Source organism: Oncorhynchus keta, chromosome 34 (genome assembly GCF_023373465.1).
Source record: "Oncorhynchus keta strain PuntledgeMale-10-30-2019 chromosome 34, Oket_V2, whole genome shotgun sequence".
Taxonomy (NCBI): domain Eukaryota; kingdom Metazoa; phylum Chordata; class Actinopteri; order Salmoniformes; family Salmonidae; genus Oncorhynchus; species Oncorhynchus keta.
Window position 1 is genome coordinate 24,048,849 of NC_068454.1, and position 16,312 is coordinate 24,065,160.

The window sequence follows — 16,312 nt, forward strand, 5'->3', positions numbered from 1 at the left end:
CAGACTAATCTATTGGAAAGTCCCCCTAGAGACGCAGCAGGGGCAATCATCTACACACACACACACACACACACACACACACACACACACACACACACACACACACACACACACACACACACACACACACACACACACACACACACACACACACACACACACACACACACACACACACACACACACACACACACACACAATAGTGGTAGGTAGGCGCCAAAACGACAGCCTTATTTAGATGTAGTGGAGAGCAAGGTAAAAAGCATCGTCCTAGTAGTGTTAGGATGGGGTTTTATCCCTCTGTCTCTCTCTGTCTCTCTCACTATCACTCTTTCTCTCTCCATCACTCCTTCCTTCTCTCTCTCTGACAATGATTGACAGATGTGGAGCAATAGATATAGAACCTGATATATTGTCTACGTGTGGAGCTCTCTGTGTCTTTGTCAGAACAGGGTGACAGCTATGAACTCTATAAGGCATGGTTTTGTTTTTTGCCTTAGCATTACACAGCTGATTCAGGACCAAGTTTGGGAAACTGCTATAGGGAACACTGGGAAATATTCTACCAATACCACAGGATGAGACAGATACCCCTAAAGTGATGAATGTTCAGAATGATCCTAGATATCCAGTCTAGTTTAACTTTCTACGTGATTCCTAATGTTCACTCTTGTAGCAAAATCTGTTTTGAAGTTGGTTCTGTAAACCTGGTAAACAGATTTGATTGAATAGTGCCCAAGGTTAGTTTAAAAAAGGTTTGCACCTCTCTGTTCCCCAATCCCCAACCCTCCCCATAACCATAACGCAGAACCCTTATGATATCCCAAACTCCCTTCCTCTACATTAACCCTATCTCTCTCTATCCCTGACCCCAGTTCCCTGATCAGGAACTCAGTGGTAACAGATGGGATCTGTCACCTAAAGGATGTGACGGAAATGAATGTTTAACCCCGTAATGGATATTTACTGTGAGTCGATAATGACTCTGTCAGATTAGGAAATGGCTTCTCACTCTCATCAATCAGGAAGGAGATGCACTCAAGAACCCAACTAAATCCTTTCTCACATACACGTACATGTGTGCAAACACACACAAAAAACACACATACACGCACACAGACACACACCATCCTGCTGTTTCCAGTTTGTTGGCTGGAAAGTTCTATTGAAAACAAACAACACAGGTATCAAACATACATTGAAATGCACTCACACACTCACCAGCAGTTGTCAGAGAGAAAGGGATAGAGATAGATTAATCTAGTGAAAGACTAACCTCTTTTGGGCTCTTGTGTGGTGCAGCGGTCTACGGCACTGCATCTCAGTGCTAGAGGCGTCTCTACAGACCCTGGTTTGATTCCTGGCTGTATCACAACCAGACGTGATTGGGAGTCCCATAGGGCGATGCCCAATTTTCCCAGTGTCGTCTGGGTTAGGGTTTGGCCCAGGTAGGCCGTCATTGTAAATATGAATTTGTTCTTAACTGACTTGCCTAGTTAAATAAAGGTTAAATAAATAAATAGCTTCAGATGATTCATGGAGATAAAGCTCAAATCTGATTGTTTCCATGTTTTCTGAAAACTAAACTCCCAGACTTAAACAGGTTCATATTATCACAGGGTTGTACTGATACAACTGTGAGCGTGCATGTGTGTCTGGTGTAGTCTCTTCATCTTCTGATTGCTTTAATTACAGACTGATTGTCAGCTCTCCTCTCAGAGAGCAGGAAAAACAAATTCTTAACGCACATGAAAAGGAGACACCACACACGCACGCACACACACTATAGCAGTTGCACTCAGTAGCCCCTTTGATTTCTATCTGACGGTGATCTGTCTTTCATCGTCTCCTCTCCCTGATCCCTCTCTCCTTCTTTACCTCCACTGGGGCAGAACGTCTCCCTCCATATCTCCTTCGTCTCTCTCTTTGTCTATTGAGTGTTAATACTGTATGTGGGCAGGGTAATTTACTGTGTCTCTTTGTGTCTCTAACACATTAGTAGGTGGGCAAAACGGTTTCTGTCTGCTTTTCTCTATTCCTTATTATTTAGCATGACAGCAGAACGACTGACTCTCTGCCTGTCAGCCTATTTGTGTTTAGTGTAGAATGATTACGGCATCTGTAGCCTTGTTAAGAACCAGGCTTCCCTAGTACAGGGGTCTGATTGAGGCTGGCCTCTAGTGTGTAAGAGCAGTGGGTTATGGGACCTTGGGATTTGGTCTGATGGACTGACAACGTCTCTGTAGCCTTAAACAGCTAGCCATACAGAAGAAGAGAGAGAGAGAGAGAGCAGTGACCTCTCTGCCTCTACTCCGTCTTCTCTCCTCAAACACATTCGTTTATAACATAATTACTACTGTAAGTGAATTGATGCATAGAACATACACTCCTTCATTTACACACCATGTTAATATATGGTCGTTAGAGTGGCTCAGATTACAGTGTTGTTAGAACAACATGAGTTACAGGCCAGCTCATATCATTATCTATCTACACATCTACTGATAAGGAGTTCAACATCCTGTTTGATCTGAGGTCAAAATATTCAGGAACTCTCTCCTCCTGTGATGATAGCCTACAGTGGGAACTGAGATGAGCGCAGTCACATAAACTGCTTAAAAACTTGGTACATTTCAATATATATTAGGCTACATATTGTTTAAATATTATCTGGCATAATATTATACATTTCTGCCATGTATCTGGAGAAGGTATATTCACATCAGCTGATTACACGTGTTTGTTCTACAGAAATCTGCATTCATTTGTACACTGAATATATTAGGCCTGTTATATATAGTCCTAGACCTTCAAAAGAGCATAATGATTTTAAAAAAAAGGTTATATAAAAATCCTGCATAATTAAAAAAATTGTAGCAGAATGTCAGTGATCCAGCTAAATTACTAGGCTACTAAATTGTTAGCCTAGTAGCCTAGCTAGGGTTTTAGCAGTATCACTGACATTCTGCAAAAAAAAAGTTTATTATGCATGATTTTTATATTTTTAAAAATAAACAATCATAGGCCTATGTTCTTAATGTGCCCAATGCTGTGTGTTTTTTGTTATTAGGCTACTGCATCAGTAGGCTATATCCTTTCATCCATTTAATCCCGCGGCGCCACACTCGCTTTTGAAGATAATTTACATTTTCTTTCTCCCGTTTCTTCTTGTCTTTTTCCTTTCTAACTCAAACATGAAAGTCTGCGGCGGTGTGCTGGGGGCAGAGAGGGACAGAGGAGCAGAGACACAGAGAGAAAAAGGGATTGATTTCCACCGTGAGCGCTGCAGCAGTTGTTCAAAGCTCCAGACGTCAGAAAGCGGCAGGACTCAGCATGTCGAGGCCGGCCTAGGCTGCCTGTCTGCGCCCTGGACTTCCCCCAGGGCCCGGGGAAGGCGACAGCCAGGCGGCACAGTCAAAACAATTATGAGGAGAGGGACTGAGAGGAGAGCAAACTACACAAACCACACACTGGGACCAGGACCCGCCGCTGTCTCAGAACCCGTTGTCTCTCTCAGGAAGATGAGAGATGAACTATGATCCCATGCTCCCTTAATGTAACAATTACCTCGAAGATGGTAGGCTACAGGTCTAATGGTTTCATAGACCTGGTGTCCTAAACGTCATTACTATATAACCCACCACCTAACGACCTATACATCCACTCACACACTGCGCTCTATTAGTACATGGTCCAGGCTGCCATGTGAAAAAACAACCAACCTCCGGTTTGAAGCAATTACTTGATTATCAAATATTTAAAGCAGAAAAACATGCCTATTTAAAACTGGAGAACATTTCGATGTTGTCCATTTGCCAAACTTATCTGACAATTTATTTGCTACATTTCTGACAAACATCGTAATGCATGCAGTTATTTTCGAAAGATAAAATTACTGTTAAGTAGGCTACATGTGTCTGTAGCATAAATGCTCCAGGAATTTCCCCAGATCTAGCAGCAATCCCGCTTTTACATTCCAGAGCGCCTTACCTGCGTGTAGAGCGGGGTTTTCGACGGGACAGGTCTTGCGGGGTGTATCTCCACGACAGAGTGAATGGTCGGAGCAATGCTGTGGTCTGTCTGCACGGACTGCTGTAGCCTAATGATTAGACTGTATTGGTGAGTCTGACAAGCATCACCGATATCAAAACCTCTGTAACAGATCCGCCGTTAATCTCTCAGTCTTCAGTCCACCGTGTGCATGCCCGGTGATCCAGAGTAGCTCCCCTTCACAGAGAAAAATATAAGTTTTCCCCGCCCCAGAAGATGAGGTAAACCTGATGCAGGTAAACGAACTGTAGCCTATGTGGCTCCATTACTCCACAACGACATCTAGAGGTGAACCCCAAACATTAACGCTCCTCTTAGGGTAGCCCATTGAATTCGTGTAGGATAGCAGAAGCTACAGTACAGTTAGGCTACTGATGTGGTGAGACAGAACAATTTCATTAATCTAACCATATTTATCTGAATCTATCCTTTCATCAGTGTGCCGGTCCACCAACTGAGAGAGAGAGATAAAGAAATAGCGAGATAGAGAGGGAGAGGAGGGGGTTGTGTTTTTATCCGGTATCAGTGTTGTAGATCCATCAATAAAAAGGAAGCATTTACGTGTCATACTTTGTGCTTTTAAAAGACATGAAGGATTCAGATTGTGGTTCATTTATCTAAGGATCAGATTTCAAAGGTTCCTTAATGTGAACCCTGAACTTTACCTGAGGCACAAGAACTGACCAAAGAGACTCCATCACTGTCCATCCGTCTGTTTCTCTCCTATCAACTCTTTGTCCGGTCTCTCTATTCCCCTTCCTCTCAGCTCCTCTGCAGGAAAGAGCAGATTAAAGAGGTGCTTGGCGCTTCTCTCTCTCTCTTACTCTCTCTTACTCTCTCTCTCTCTCTCTCTCTCTCTCTCTCTCTCTCTCTCTCTCTCTCTCTCTCTCTCTCTCTCTCTCTCTCTCTCTCTCTCTCTCTCTCTCTCTCTCTCTCTCTCTCTCTCTCTCTCTCTCTCACAGACAGACAGACAGACAGACAGACAGACAGACAGACAGACAGACAGACAGACAGACAGACAGACAGACAGACAGACAGACAGACAGACAGACAGACAGACCAGCGGAGAGCAACAGAGCATCACTGGGATGACAACACCTATCATATTACTTTACCCCAGATCACTATTACCACAGAACCACAGCCAGAGCAAACAGAAACCCAGTCAGCTGTCTTCTAAAGCCAACAGCGATAAGGCCAATATCAGCTCTTTCATAATGGCAGCAGGAATAGGAAGATGTTATCTAGCTACTGAAACCAAACAAATATCACAGATATCTCTCTATTTAAAGTTGAAACTGTGTATTAAGACATGCATATCACAGGGATTGGGATGGGCTGAGGGAAGCTGAGGGTTGGTATGTGGGAGTGGAGCTGCTGTGTGGGAGATAGAATGATGGTCAAAGATAAAAATAAAACATAATATAAAGTACATTTGAATGACACTAAGTGGCAGTGTTTTTACAACTAATGCCATGCAGGTGTTTGTACACATGCATATACACACACTCTCTCATTCAAATAAACACATACATTAATGTAATAGTGAGGGACAGCTATTGTGGAATTGTGGGGCGGATCGGGTTCATGTTCATGTTTTTTGGCCTGGTGGTAGAGCAGGGAATCGAGGTAAGTTGACTGAGAACACATTCTCATTTGCAGCAACGACCTGGGGAATGGTTACAGGGGAGAGATTAGCCAATTGCAAAGTGGGGATTATTAGGTGACTGTGATGGTTTGAGGGCCAGATTGGAAATTTAGCCAGGACACCAGGATTAACACCCCTACTCTTACAATAAGTGCCATGGGATCTTTAATGACCTCAGAGAGTCAGGACACCCATTTAACATCCCATCTGAAAGACAGCACCCTACACAGGGCAGTGGCCCCAATCACTGCCCTGGGGAATTGGGATATTTTTTTAGACCAGAGGGAAGAGTGCCTGGATGACTGGTATGATGTGGTTGTTGAGCGGCTTCACTGCAAGTATATTGTATGTTTTTCGAATATTCAATCAATTAAAAAATAATAATAATAATAAAAAGTCACAGGGATTTCTGGCTCCTGATGCTATGCATGATGGGTAGGTCTACTCTGTAAAGGTGGGCATATTTGATCCTCTCCTCTAACTACTCGTCCACACACACCAACACAGACACACACACTCACACTCATATGTTGTCCTCTAATCACTTTGCGCCTCAACGGGAGAGCAGATTTCATTACCATATTGACTGCATCGTCAGCTAACCTAGTTTCCACAATGAAAGGACATTGGGTGAGGAGAAGAGACTAGCCTATACCTATAGGTTACGTACAATTAAACGCTATACATCAAGATACAATGATAATGTAACATTATTGATGTACAGTAAGATTTAAATATAGCATTTGTATTGGATAAATGTATCAACGTGAATTGTCAATGTGAAAAAATGTAACTGTTTTCTCTACATGATTCCACACACACACTACCTGTGCATCAGGAGGTTTAGGCCCTGTGCTCGTCTCTGTGTGTGGTAGAGAACATCAGCCAGGCCGGATGTCAGATCTGAGGAACCCAGCTTTCCCCCAGGGCAGGAGTTAAACGTGAGAAAAGGGCAGGTAGAGACAGGCAGAGACAGGTAGAGAGAGACGGTTCTGTGCAGCTGACAGACCTTCTGCTCCCTCAGCCATGAGGCTCTAACAGCAACAGGAACTAAGGCTGCATCTGAAATCGCACTCTATTCCGTATAAGGCTCTGGGCAACAGGAGTGCACCATGGTGTCGTTTCAGATCAGATTTGCTCATAATCAGAAACATGGTTTAGATGGCAACTATGAATGTGTGTGTGTGTGTGTTCAGTCCAAAAGCAACCTCTTAGATCTTAAAATATAAGCTCAAGCAGTTAAAATATGTATTGAGGTCAAAATGAACTGAAACCTCACAGATAAAATGAGATTCTATTGTAGCTTCATCCAAACATCTGGGTTATTGATTAGTTCAACATTTCACCAGCAGGCGGCAGAATAACCCCTCTGTTACCAACAATACTTGGCTACCTACCTTCCGTGCACAGGAAAAGACAGACTAACTATTATTTCTCTAGTTGTCCGTGGGGTGGCAGTGTCTTCACACATCTGTCTGCTCTGATTTATGTGTTTTTTATTGAGTATCTATCATTGTCCATTGGTTATTTTGTGGTAGAGTAACCTACCATCCCACTCTCCTAACAGAGTCCACCAAATATCTGATTCACTTTGGTTATTGACTTTACACATGATTTATAACACCTAAAGATAAACCTGTGTTCCAACACTACTATTTCTGGAGCGCATCCCAGAAGATGGTGACAGGTTTTTGGTGTTAATCTGTGTTGCATTATTTCTGATGATATGCATTCTCCACTCTGAAACCCACACAACTGTTTCACACACACACAGAGCTCTGCTCTCCCACACAGCCTTCTGATCACTGGTTATTACCTCTCTCTGGTTGGCCTCACTGAGCACCTATAGCCTATAGCCATCTGACACATATAGGTAGCCTAGCTGTATGAATGAATAACTGGTAGGGTGCTAATTGTAAAGAATTATCGGTCAGTGTGATTCCCAATTCTCTCACCTCCTTCCTATGGTGTGTGTGTGTGTGTGTGTGTGTGTGTGTGTGTGTGTGTGTGTGTGTGTGTGTGTGTGTGTGTGTGTGTGTGTGTGTGTGTGTGTGTGTGTGTGTGTGTGTGTGTGTGTGTGTGTGTGTGTGTGTGTGTGTGTGTGTGAGAGAGAGAGAGAGAGAGAGAGAGAGAGAGAGAGAGAGAGAGAGAGATGAGAGCGTGACCTCACTGCAATCTGCACAGCTGCGCGAGGGAGAGCAAGCAGAGAGAGCGAGAAGAGAGAGAAGGGTTGCCTGGTTGCCTTAACGGGCTCAGTTCGGGGAAATAGCACAACAGATTGCGCTTTTAAACAGCCTACGCCGATATGTATTCTTCAGTTTCTGGTGCATTAAACGCGAAATCAGAAACCAACACCCACTCGGTTAACGTCAATAATAATCGGTAAGGAATATTCGCAGAGTGAGATGGACGAGTCGTCTCTGTTGGATTTGCTGGAGTGTTCAGTGTGTTTGGAAAGGCTGGACACTACAGCTAAAGTCCTGCCTTGCCAACACACCTTCTGTCGCCGCTGCTTGGAGAACATAGTCAGCTCCAGAAACGAACTGAGATGTCCCGAATGTCGCATCCTAGTCGGCTGTGAGGTGGACGACCTCCCCGCGAATATCTTGCTGGTCCGCCTGCTGGACGGGATCAAACAGCGGCCACGGAATGCAGGCAGTACCAGGCAGTCCCAGGTGGGGGGCGGAGAGTCATTGGGTTGTGCAGCCGGGATCAGCGTCTCTCCCCCGGGCAGTGGGATCAGGGACCTGCCGGTGGCCACAAGGAGCTCCCCCGTCAAGGTACTTAGTTAGCTCTGCTACTTGGTATTTGGACTGGTTGGCTGCCAACTTGCTGTACAGAATGTTCCTTGGCTAGAATTATGAAGAACCGAGTTGCTGTATACATGTGTGGGGGTGGTGGAGTTGCATAGCTGGACAACTGAGAATCTGTTTGGGAAATCTAATTTCACACACCAATGTGTTGAAAGATTTCCTATGTGTGCTCTACCCCCAACTCCTGCAGCTAAAGACACAATTAGACAGAATTGAGCTATGGAGAGAGAGAGAGGGAAAGAGAGGAGAGGGGGTATATATAGAGAGAAAGTAAGAGATACAGTCACCTGTGCTATTCATGTTATTGCTAGACAGACAAGCGAGGTATAGCTGCAAGATATGGTTTAGTTACCTCAGTGGCATGGCTGTGCTGTGTTCAGGTAGTCTAGAGATGCAGCAGGCAGACAGCTGCCTATGTTTCATAATGGAGGCTGAACAATGACAGCCAGCACAGTGGGCCTTTAAATATAAGCTACTCTAGGTTTATTAACAGTATCCTAAGGGTTCTGGATGTTAGGGCCCATACTGTATGGATGTTTTATAGGCAGGTAACATATTTGTTAATGCTTTCAGCTCCATGCCATAGCATGTCAAGTCTTTGGCCAATAGGCCACATCATGTCATTAAGAGTGCCTCACACTTCTCAATCCTCTGAAGGGGAGCAGGGTGACTATTGAACATGAGCCCAGGACTGAGAGAGTGTGTGGTGGGCTGCAGTCAGCTGACCTGCCAGATAGAACCACTAGCAGAAGCAGTAGACTCTAAACACTCATCGTGAGCTGAGTACTGGAACGCTTACTCTCCCCCACTTTTTGTCTCTCAATGTATTTCTCTTTCTCTCTCTCTGACCAGTCACTGTTTGTTTTAGCTCCTTTGTGAGAGCAGGACACTCTGGAGACTCGGAGTAGAAAGCACTCACAACCTCCCCCCCTCTCCCACCTAATTGATGGGAAGTTCGTCTCTTTTTGACTGAATCCGATCTTTCAACTAATTTCGTTCATTTGAGTCAGTAATGCCAAGAGCACGCAGGACCTACTGTCCGCGAACAATGAACTGAAAACTCGAAATAGTAATAATTATACAAGCCCCTCGTTCACATGTCGTTCCCCATAAAGGGCTTATGGAGCTGTCATTTTGACTGAGATTTGTAAAAGCGTGCTTTAAACGATGTGCATTGCTTGCTGTTTGGGGTTTTAGGCTGGGTTTCTGTACATCACTTTGAGATATCAGCTGATGTACGAAGGGCTATATAAATAAATTTGATTTGATTTGATTTTGATTTGTTTATTGCTAGGCATACAAATAAGATTATTTATTGGTACAATTGAAAACGAGGTCTAGTTGTGGCCGCAACCGGACTAGATTGTGAACGACTCTTGGAGGAATGCATTGCTTGGGGTGATTAGCACAATATCTTTCGCTAAGTGGTGCACCCCAGACGATTCGCTCTCGAGTTCGAGTGTTGAGAAGAGGCTTGTGCTGTGTATGTTTTGGCTCTACAAAGCTATGTCCATCAAAACAATCAATAATCAATTAATTGCATTCATTCTTGCACCATGCGATCAATTACCAGTTATACACATATTTCTTTATTCTATATACTGCCTGCAGCGTGATCTACTTTGTCTGTGCGCATAATTATATGACAGACAGTTGTTGACCGGAGCACGTCTCTGGAGTCGCCGGAGGAGCGCACATGAATCCTGCTGTAGAATTCATTGCGGCCAGCAGGTCAAAGGAACGACTAAAATGAACAAGTGACTCAGAAAAACTAGTCATGACTGAAGTCACTAAAATTAGTCTATCAAAATGAACGAATCGTTTGCGAACATCACATCTATTCACTACCCAAACTCCACAGGACGTAGATGTGTGCAATGTGTGTGTATGTACAATGAGTATACAACACATAAAGGACACCTGCTCTTTCCATGACATAAACAATAAACCGGGCGGTACACGTTTCAGTGGGGGAGCTCAGGTAATATCATTTTGTGCACAAGCATAAATCACATCTGTAATTTAGTCCTGTCCGAATCTGCCGCGTCAGTCATTTTTACTTGGCAGGAAGAATTTATTCCAGCCCTAAAAACCTACTCTTTTCGTCAATCTCCCAAATCCTCTGATAATACTTATCCTGTGCGAGTCGTCATCCCAGTATTTTAATGGATATTACAGTTTATCAGGTGCTGCAACCAGTTTGGGTAAGAACATGAGAACAGATGTATTGTTAAAACAAAGTGTTGCACGTAGCCAACATATGAATCTGTTTTGTCACATATTAACTTTCCTAGTACCATGTTTGTCTTTTAAAATATGAAGTGGATGATATTGTCCCAATGTTCCAGTTCATGCTTCTTGTTGGTTATTATTTGGACTTTCTCTGAAGTCAAGACCAAAATCAAATCAAATCAAATTGTATTTGTCACATACACATGGTTAGCAGATGTTAATGCGAGTGTAGCGAAATGCTTGTGCTTCTAGTTCCGACAATGCAGTGATAACCAACAAGTAATCTAACTAACAATTCCAAAACTACTGTCTTATACACAGTGTAAGGGGATAAGGAATATGTACATAAGGATATATGAATGAGTGATGGTACAGAGCAGCATACAGTAGATGGTATCGAGTACAGTATATACATATGAGATGAGTGTGTAGACAAAGTAAACAAAGTGGCATAGTTAAAGTGGCTAGTGATACATGTATTACATAAGGATGCAGTCGATGATGTAGAGTACAGTATATACATATGCATATGAGATGAATAATGTAGGGTAAGTAACATTATATAAGGTAGCATTGTTTAAAGTGGCTAGTGATATATTTACATCATTTCCCATTATTAAAATGGCTGGAGTTGGGTCAGTGTCAATGACAGTGTGTTGGCAGCAGCCACTCAATGTTAGTGGTGGCTGTTTAACAGTCTGATGGCCTTGAGATAGAAGCTGTTTTTCAGTCTCTCGGTCCCAGCTTTGATGCACCTGTACTGACCTCGCCTTCTGGATGATAGCGGGGTGAACAGGCAGTGGTTCGGGTGGTTGATGTCCTTGATGATCTTTATGGCCTTCCTGTAACAACGGGTGGTGTAGGTGTCCTGGAGGGCAGGTAGTTTGCCCCGGTGATGCGTTGTGCAGTCCTCACTACCCTCTGGAGAGCCTTACGGTTGAGGGCGGAGCAGTTGCCGTACCAGGCGGTGATACAGCCCGCCAGGATGCTCTCGATTGTGCATCTGTAGAAGTTTGTGAGTGCTTTTGGTGACAAGCCGAATTTCTTCAGCCTCCTGAGGTTGAATAGGCGCTGCTGCGCCTTCTTCACGACGCTGTCAGTGTGAGTGGACCAATTCAGTTTGTCTGTGATGTGTATGCCGAGGAACTTAAAACTAGCTACCCTCTCCACTACTGTTCCATCGATGTGGATAGGGGGGTGTTCCCTCTGCTGTTTCCTGAAGTCCACAATCATCTCCTTAGTTTTGTTGACGTTGAGTGTGAGGTTATTTTCCTGACACCACACTCCGAGGGCCCTCACCTCCTCCCTGTAGGCCGTCTCGTCGTTGTTGGTAATCAAGCCTACCACTGTTGTGTCGTCCGCAAACTTGATGATTGAGTTGGAGGCGTGCGTGGCCACGCAGTTGTGGGTGAACAGGGAGTACAGGAGAGGGCTCAGAACGCACCCTTGTGGGGCCCCCGTGTTGAGGATCAGCCGGGAGGAGATGTTGTTGCCTACCCTCACCACTTGGGGGCGGCCCGTCAGGAAGTCCAGTACCCAGTTGCACAGGGCGGGGTCGAGACCCAGGGTCTCGAGCTTGATGACGAGCTTGGAGGGTACTATGGTGTTGAATGCCGAGCTGTAGTCGATGAACAGCATTCTCACATAGGTATTCCTCTTGTCCAGGTGGGTTAGGGCAGTGTGGTTGAGATTGCATCGTCTGTGGACCTATTTGGGCGGTAAGCAAATTGGAGTGGGTCTAGGATGTCAGGTAGGGTGGAGGTGATATGGTCCTTGACTAGTCTCTCAAAGCACTTCATGATGACGGAAGTGAGTGCTACGGGGCGGTAGTCGTTTAGCTCAGTTACCTTAGGTTTCTTGGGAACAGGAACAATGGTGGCCCTCTTGAAGCATGTGGGAACAGCAGACTGGTATAGGGATTGATTGAATATGTCCGTAAACACACCGGCCAGCTGGTCTGCGCATGCTCTGAGGGCGCGGCTGGGGATGCCGTCTGGGCCTGCAGCCTTGCGAGGGTTAACACATTTAAATGTCTTACTCACCTCGGCTGCAGTGAAGGAGAGACTGCATGTTTTCGTTGCAGGCCGTGTCAGTGGCACTGTAAAGCGGGCAAAAAAGTTATTTAGTCTGCCTGGGAGCAAGACATCCTGGTCCGTGACTGGGCTGGGTTTCTTCTTGTAGTCCGTGATTGACTGTAGACCCTGCCACATGCCTCTTGTGTCTGAGCCATTGAATTGAGATTCCACTTTGTCTCTGTACTGACGCTTAGCTTGTTTAATAGCCTTGCGGAGGGAATAGCTGCATTGTTTATATTCGGACATGTTACCAGACACCTTGCCCTGATTAAAAGCAGTGGTTCGCGCTTTCAGTTTCACGCGAATGCTGCCATCAATCCACGGTTTCTGGTTTGTGAATGTTTTTATCGTTGCTATGGGAACGACATGTTTGTACGTATGTTTTTGGTATACTCAGTGCATGTTTGTACGTATGTTTTTGGTATACTCAGTGCATGTTTGTACGTATGTTTTTGGTATACTCAGTGCATGTTTGTACGTATGTTGTTGGTATACTCAGTGCATGTTTGTACGTATGTTTTTGGTATACTCAGTGCATGTTTGTACATATGTTGTTGGTATACTCACTGCATGTTTGTACGTATGTTGTTGGTATACTCAGTGCATGTTTGTACGTATGTTTTTGGTATACTCAGTGCATGTTTGTACGTATGTTTTTGGTATACTCAGTGCATGTTTGTACGTATGTTGTTGGTATACTCAGTGCATGTTTGTACGTATGTTTTTGGTATACTCAGTGCATGTTTGTACGTATGTTTTTGGTATACTCAGTGCATGTTTGTACGTATGTTTTTGGTATACTCAGTGCATGTTTGTACGTATGTTGTTGGTATACTCAGTGCATGTTTGTACATATGTTTTTGGTATACTCAGTGCATGTTTGTACATATGTTTTTGGTATACTCAGTGCATGTTTGTACGTATGTTGTTGGTATACTCAGTGCATGTTTGTACGTATGTTGTTGGTATACTCAGTGCATGTTTGTACGTATGTTGTTGGTATACTCAGTGCATGTTTGTACGTATGTTTTTGGTATACTCAGTGCATGTTTGTACGTATGTTGTTGGTATACTCAGTGCATGTTTGTACGTATGTTGTTGGTATACTCAGTGCATGTTTGTACGTATGTTTTTGGTATACTCAGTGCATGTTTGTACGTATGTTGTTGGTATACTCAGTGCATGTTTGTACGTATGTTGTTGGTATACTCAGTGCATGTTTGTACGTATGTTTTTGGTATACTCAGTGCATGTTTGTACGTATGTTTTTGGTATACTCAGTGCATGTTTGTACGTATGTTTTTGGTATACTCAGTGCATGTTTGTACGTATGTTGTTGGTATACTCAGTGCATGTTTGTACGTATGTTTTTGGTATACTCAGTGCATGTTTGTACGTATGTTTTTGGTATACTCAGTGCATGTTTGTACGTATGTTTTTGGTATACTCAGTGCATGTTTGTACGTATGTTGTTGGTATACTCAGTGCATGTTTGTACATATGTTTTTGGTATACTCAGTGCATGTTTGTACATATGTTTTTGGTATACTCAGTGCATGTTTGTACGTATGTTTTTGGTATACTCAGTGCATGTTTGTACGTATGTTGTTGGTATACTCAGTGCATGTTTGTACGTATGTTGTTGGTATACTCAGTGCATGTTTGTACGTATGTTTTTGGTATACTCAGTGCATGTTTGTACGTATGTTGTTGGTATACTCAGTGCATGTTTGTACGTATGTTGTTGGTATACTCAGTGCATGTTTGTACGTATGTTGTTGGTATACTCAGTGCATGTTTGTACGTATGTTTTTGAGGTCAGCCTTTCCTCCGCTGAGTTTCAGAGGTGCTTCATGGTGACATCACCACCCACAGACCAAGGCTTTGAAGTGTGTTCACCTGTATTTACAGGTAGTCCTGAGCCTTGATCTCTGCTGCCATTAGTAACACACCCTGGTGATGACAGGGCAGCGCAGACCACCACCTTACATTACTACTACACTAATAGCAGCAGAAGGGGTTGGGGTGTTTCTTTTGTATCTGAGTTCAGGCAGACAGACTGACATTAAAGTTTCATAGAAGCTTTTACTTCTGACAAGAGAGGAGGACACAGCTGCCACTACTGACACCACACACACACACACACACACACACACACACACACACACACACACACACACACACACACACACACACACACACACACACACACACACACACACACACACACACACACACACACACACACACAGCTATGTATTACTATAATTGTGAGTATTTTTTGGGTATCAACAATTGATTCCCATTCAACTTCCTATTTTCCTTAACCCCTAACCTTGACCCCTAACCCTAACATTAACCCCTAACCCTAACTCTAACCCTAACATTAACCCCAAACCCTAATTCTAACTCTAACCCTAACCTTAACCCCTAACCCTAATTCTAACTCTAACCCTAACCTTAACCCCTAACCCTCATTCTAACTCTAACCCTAACATTAACCCCTAACCCTAACCCTAATTCTAACATTAACCCCTAACCCTAATTCTAACTCTAACCCTAACATTAACCCCTAACCCTAATTCTAACTCTAACCCTAACCTTAACCCCTAACCCTAATTCTAACCTTAACCCCTAACCCTAATTCTAACCCTTAACCTAATCCCTATGCCTAAATAGCCTTTTTATAAGTGTGGACTGGCAAAATATCCTCACCTTTTTACATTTTAGTTGGTTTACTATTCTTGTTAGGACTTGGAACTCACAAGTATCGTAAAACATGTCCACACACACACACATGCGCACACACACATGCACACACACACATACTCTCTCTTTCTCTCTCTCTCTCTCTTTCTTTCTTTCCAGATAGCCCATATGTTGGTAATGTGCTGCAATCCTTTAGCTCTGTGAGGAATGTTTTCGACAGTCATTTTCATGAGTGTGTGTGTCAGAGAGGGAGGGAGAAAATAGCAAGAGAGATGGGTTAGTTTAAGATGTCCCCTACAGACTAGACAGCCAGCCGTAGCTGTGCTTTATTCCACTGAACACTTACACCCTCATCATTTATTAATTAAGGAGCAAGAATATCATTTAATGTGTGTGTGTGTGTGTGTGTGTGTGTGTGTGTGTGTGTGTGTGTGTGTGTGTGTGTGTGTGTGTGTGTGTGTGTGTGTGTGTGTGTGTCCGCGTGTGTGTGTGTGTCCGCGTATGTGTGTGTGTGTGTGTGGGACTGCTGCTGTTCCAGTTCGAAGCAGGGGATAAAGGGCAGAGAGGATTCAGAGGGGACCTTTTGTCTTTGCTGACACACACAAACACACACACTTATATATACAGTAAACACACACAGCTCAGCCCATAGGGAGAGCCTCTGATATGGAGAGCACATTGAAGGCAAGCAGACACATGCAGTATTAATGTGGTATTAATGAAGTTTTAGTAAATGTAATGTGTAATGTGTATGTAATGAGTGTCAGGTTGTTGATTTTGGTGAT

General features: G+C 43.7%; 2 protein-coding genes across 2 annotated transcripts in view; one reads left to right on the plus strand and one right to left on the minus strand.

Moving 5' to 3' along the window:
• Positions 1-4,247, minus strand: part of LOC118371341 (tumor necrosis factor receptor superfamily member EDAR) — a 54,796-nt gene extending 50,549 nt beyond the window's left edge. The window contains exon 1 of the mRNA XM_052493482.1: positions 3,991-4,247. The gene's annotated coding sequence lies outside the window, so the exon portion shown is untranslated. The remainder of the gene's footprint in view (positions 1-3,990) is intronic.
• Positions 4,248-7,895: 3,648 nt separating this feature from the next.
• The window catches only part of LOC118366632 (E3 ubiquitin-protein ligase SH3RF3-like), a 90,838-nt gene continuing 82,421 nt past the window's right edge, over positions 7,896-16,312 (plus strand). The window contains exon 1 of the mRNA XM_052493481.1: positions 7,896-8,478. Coding sequence (XP_052349441.1) covers positions 8,104-8,478 — 375 coding nt within the window. The 5' untranslated portion in view covers positions 7,896-8,103. The remainder of the gene's footprint in view (positions 8,479-16,312) is intronic.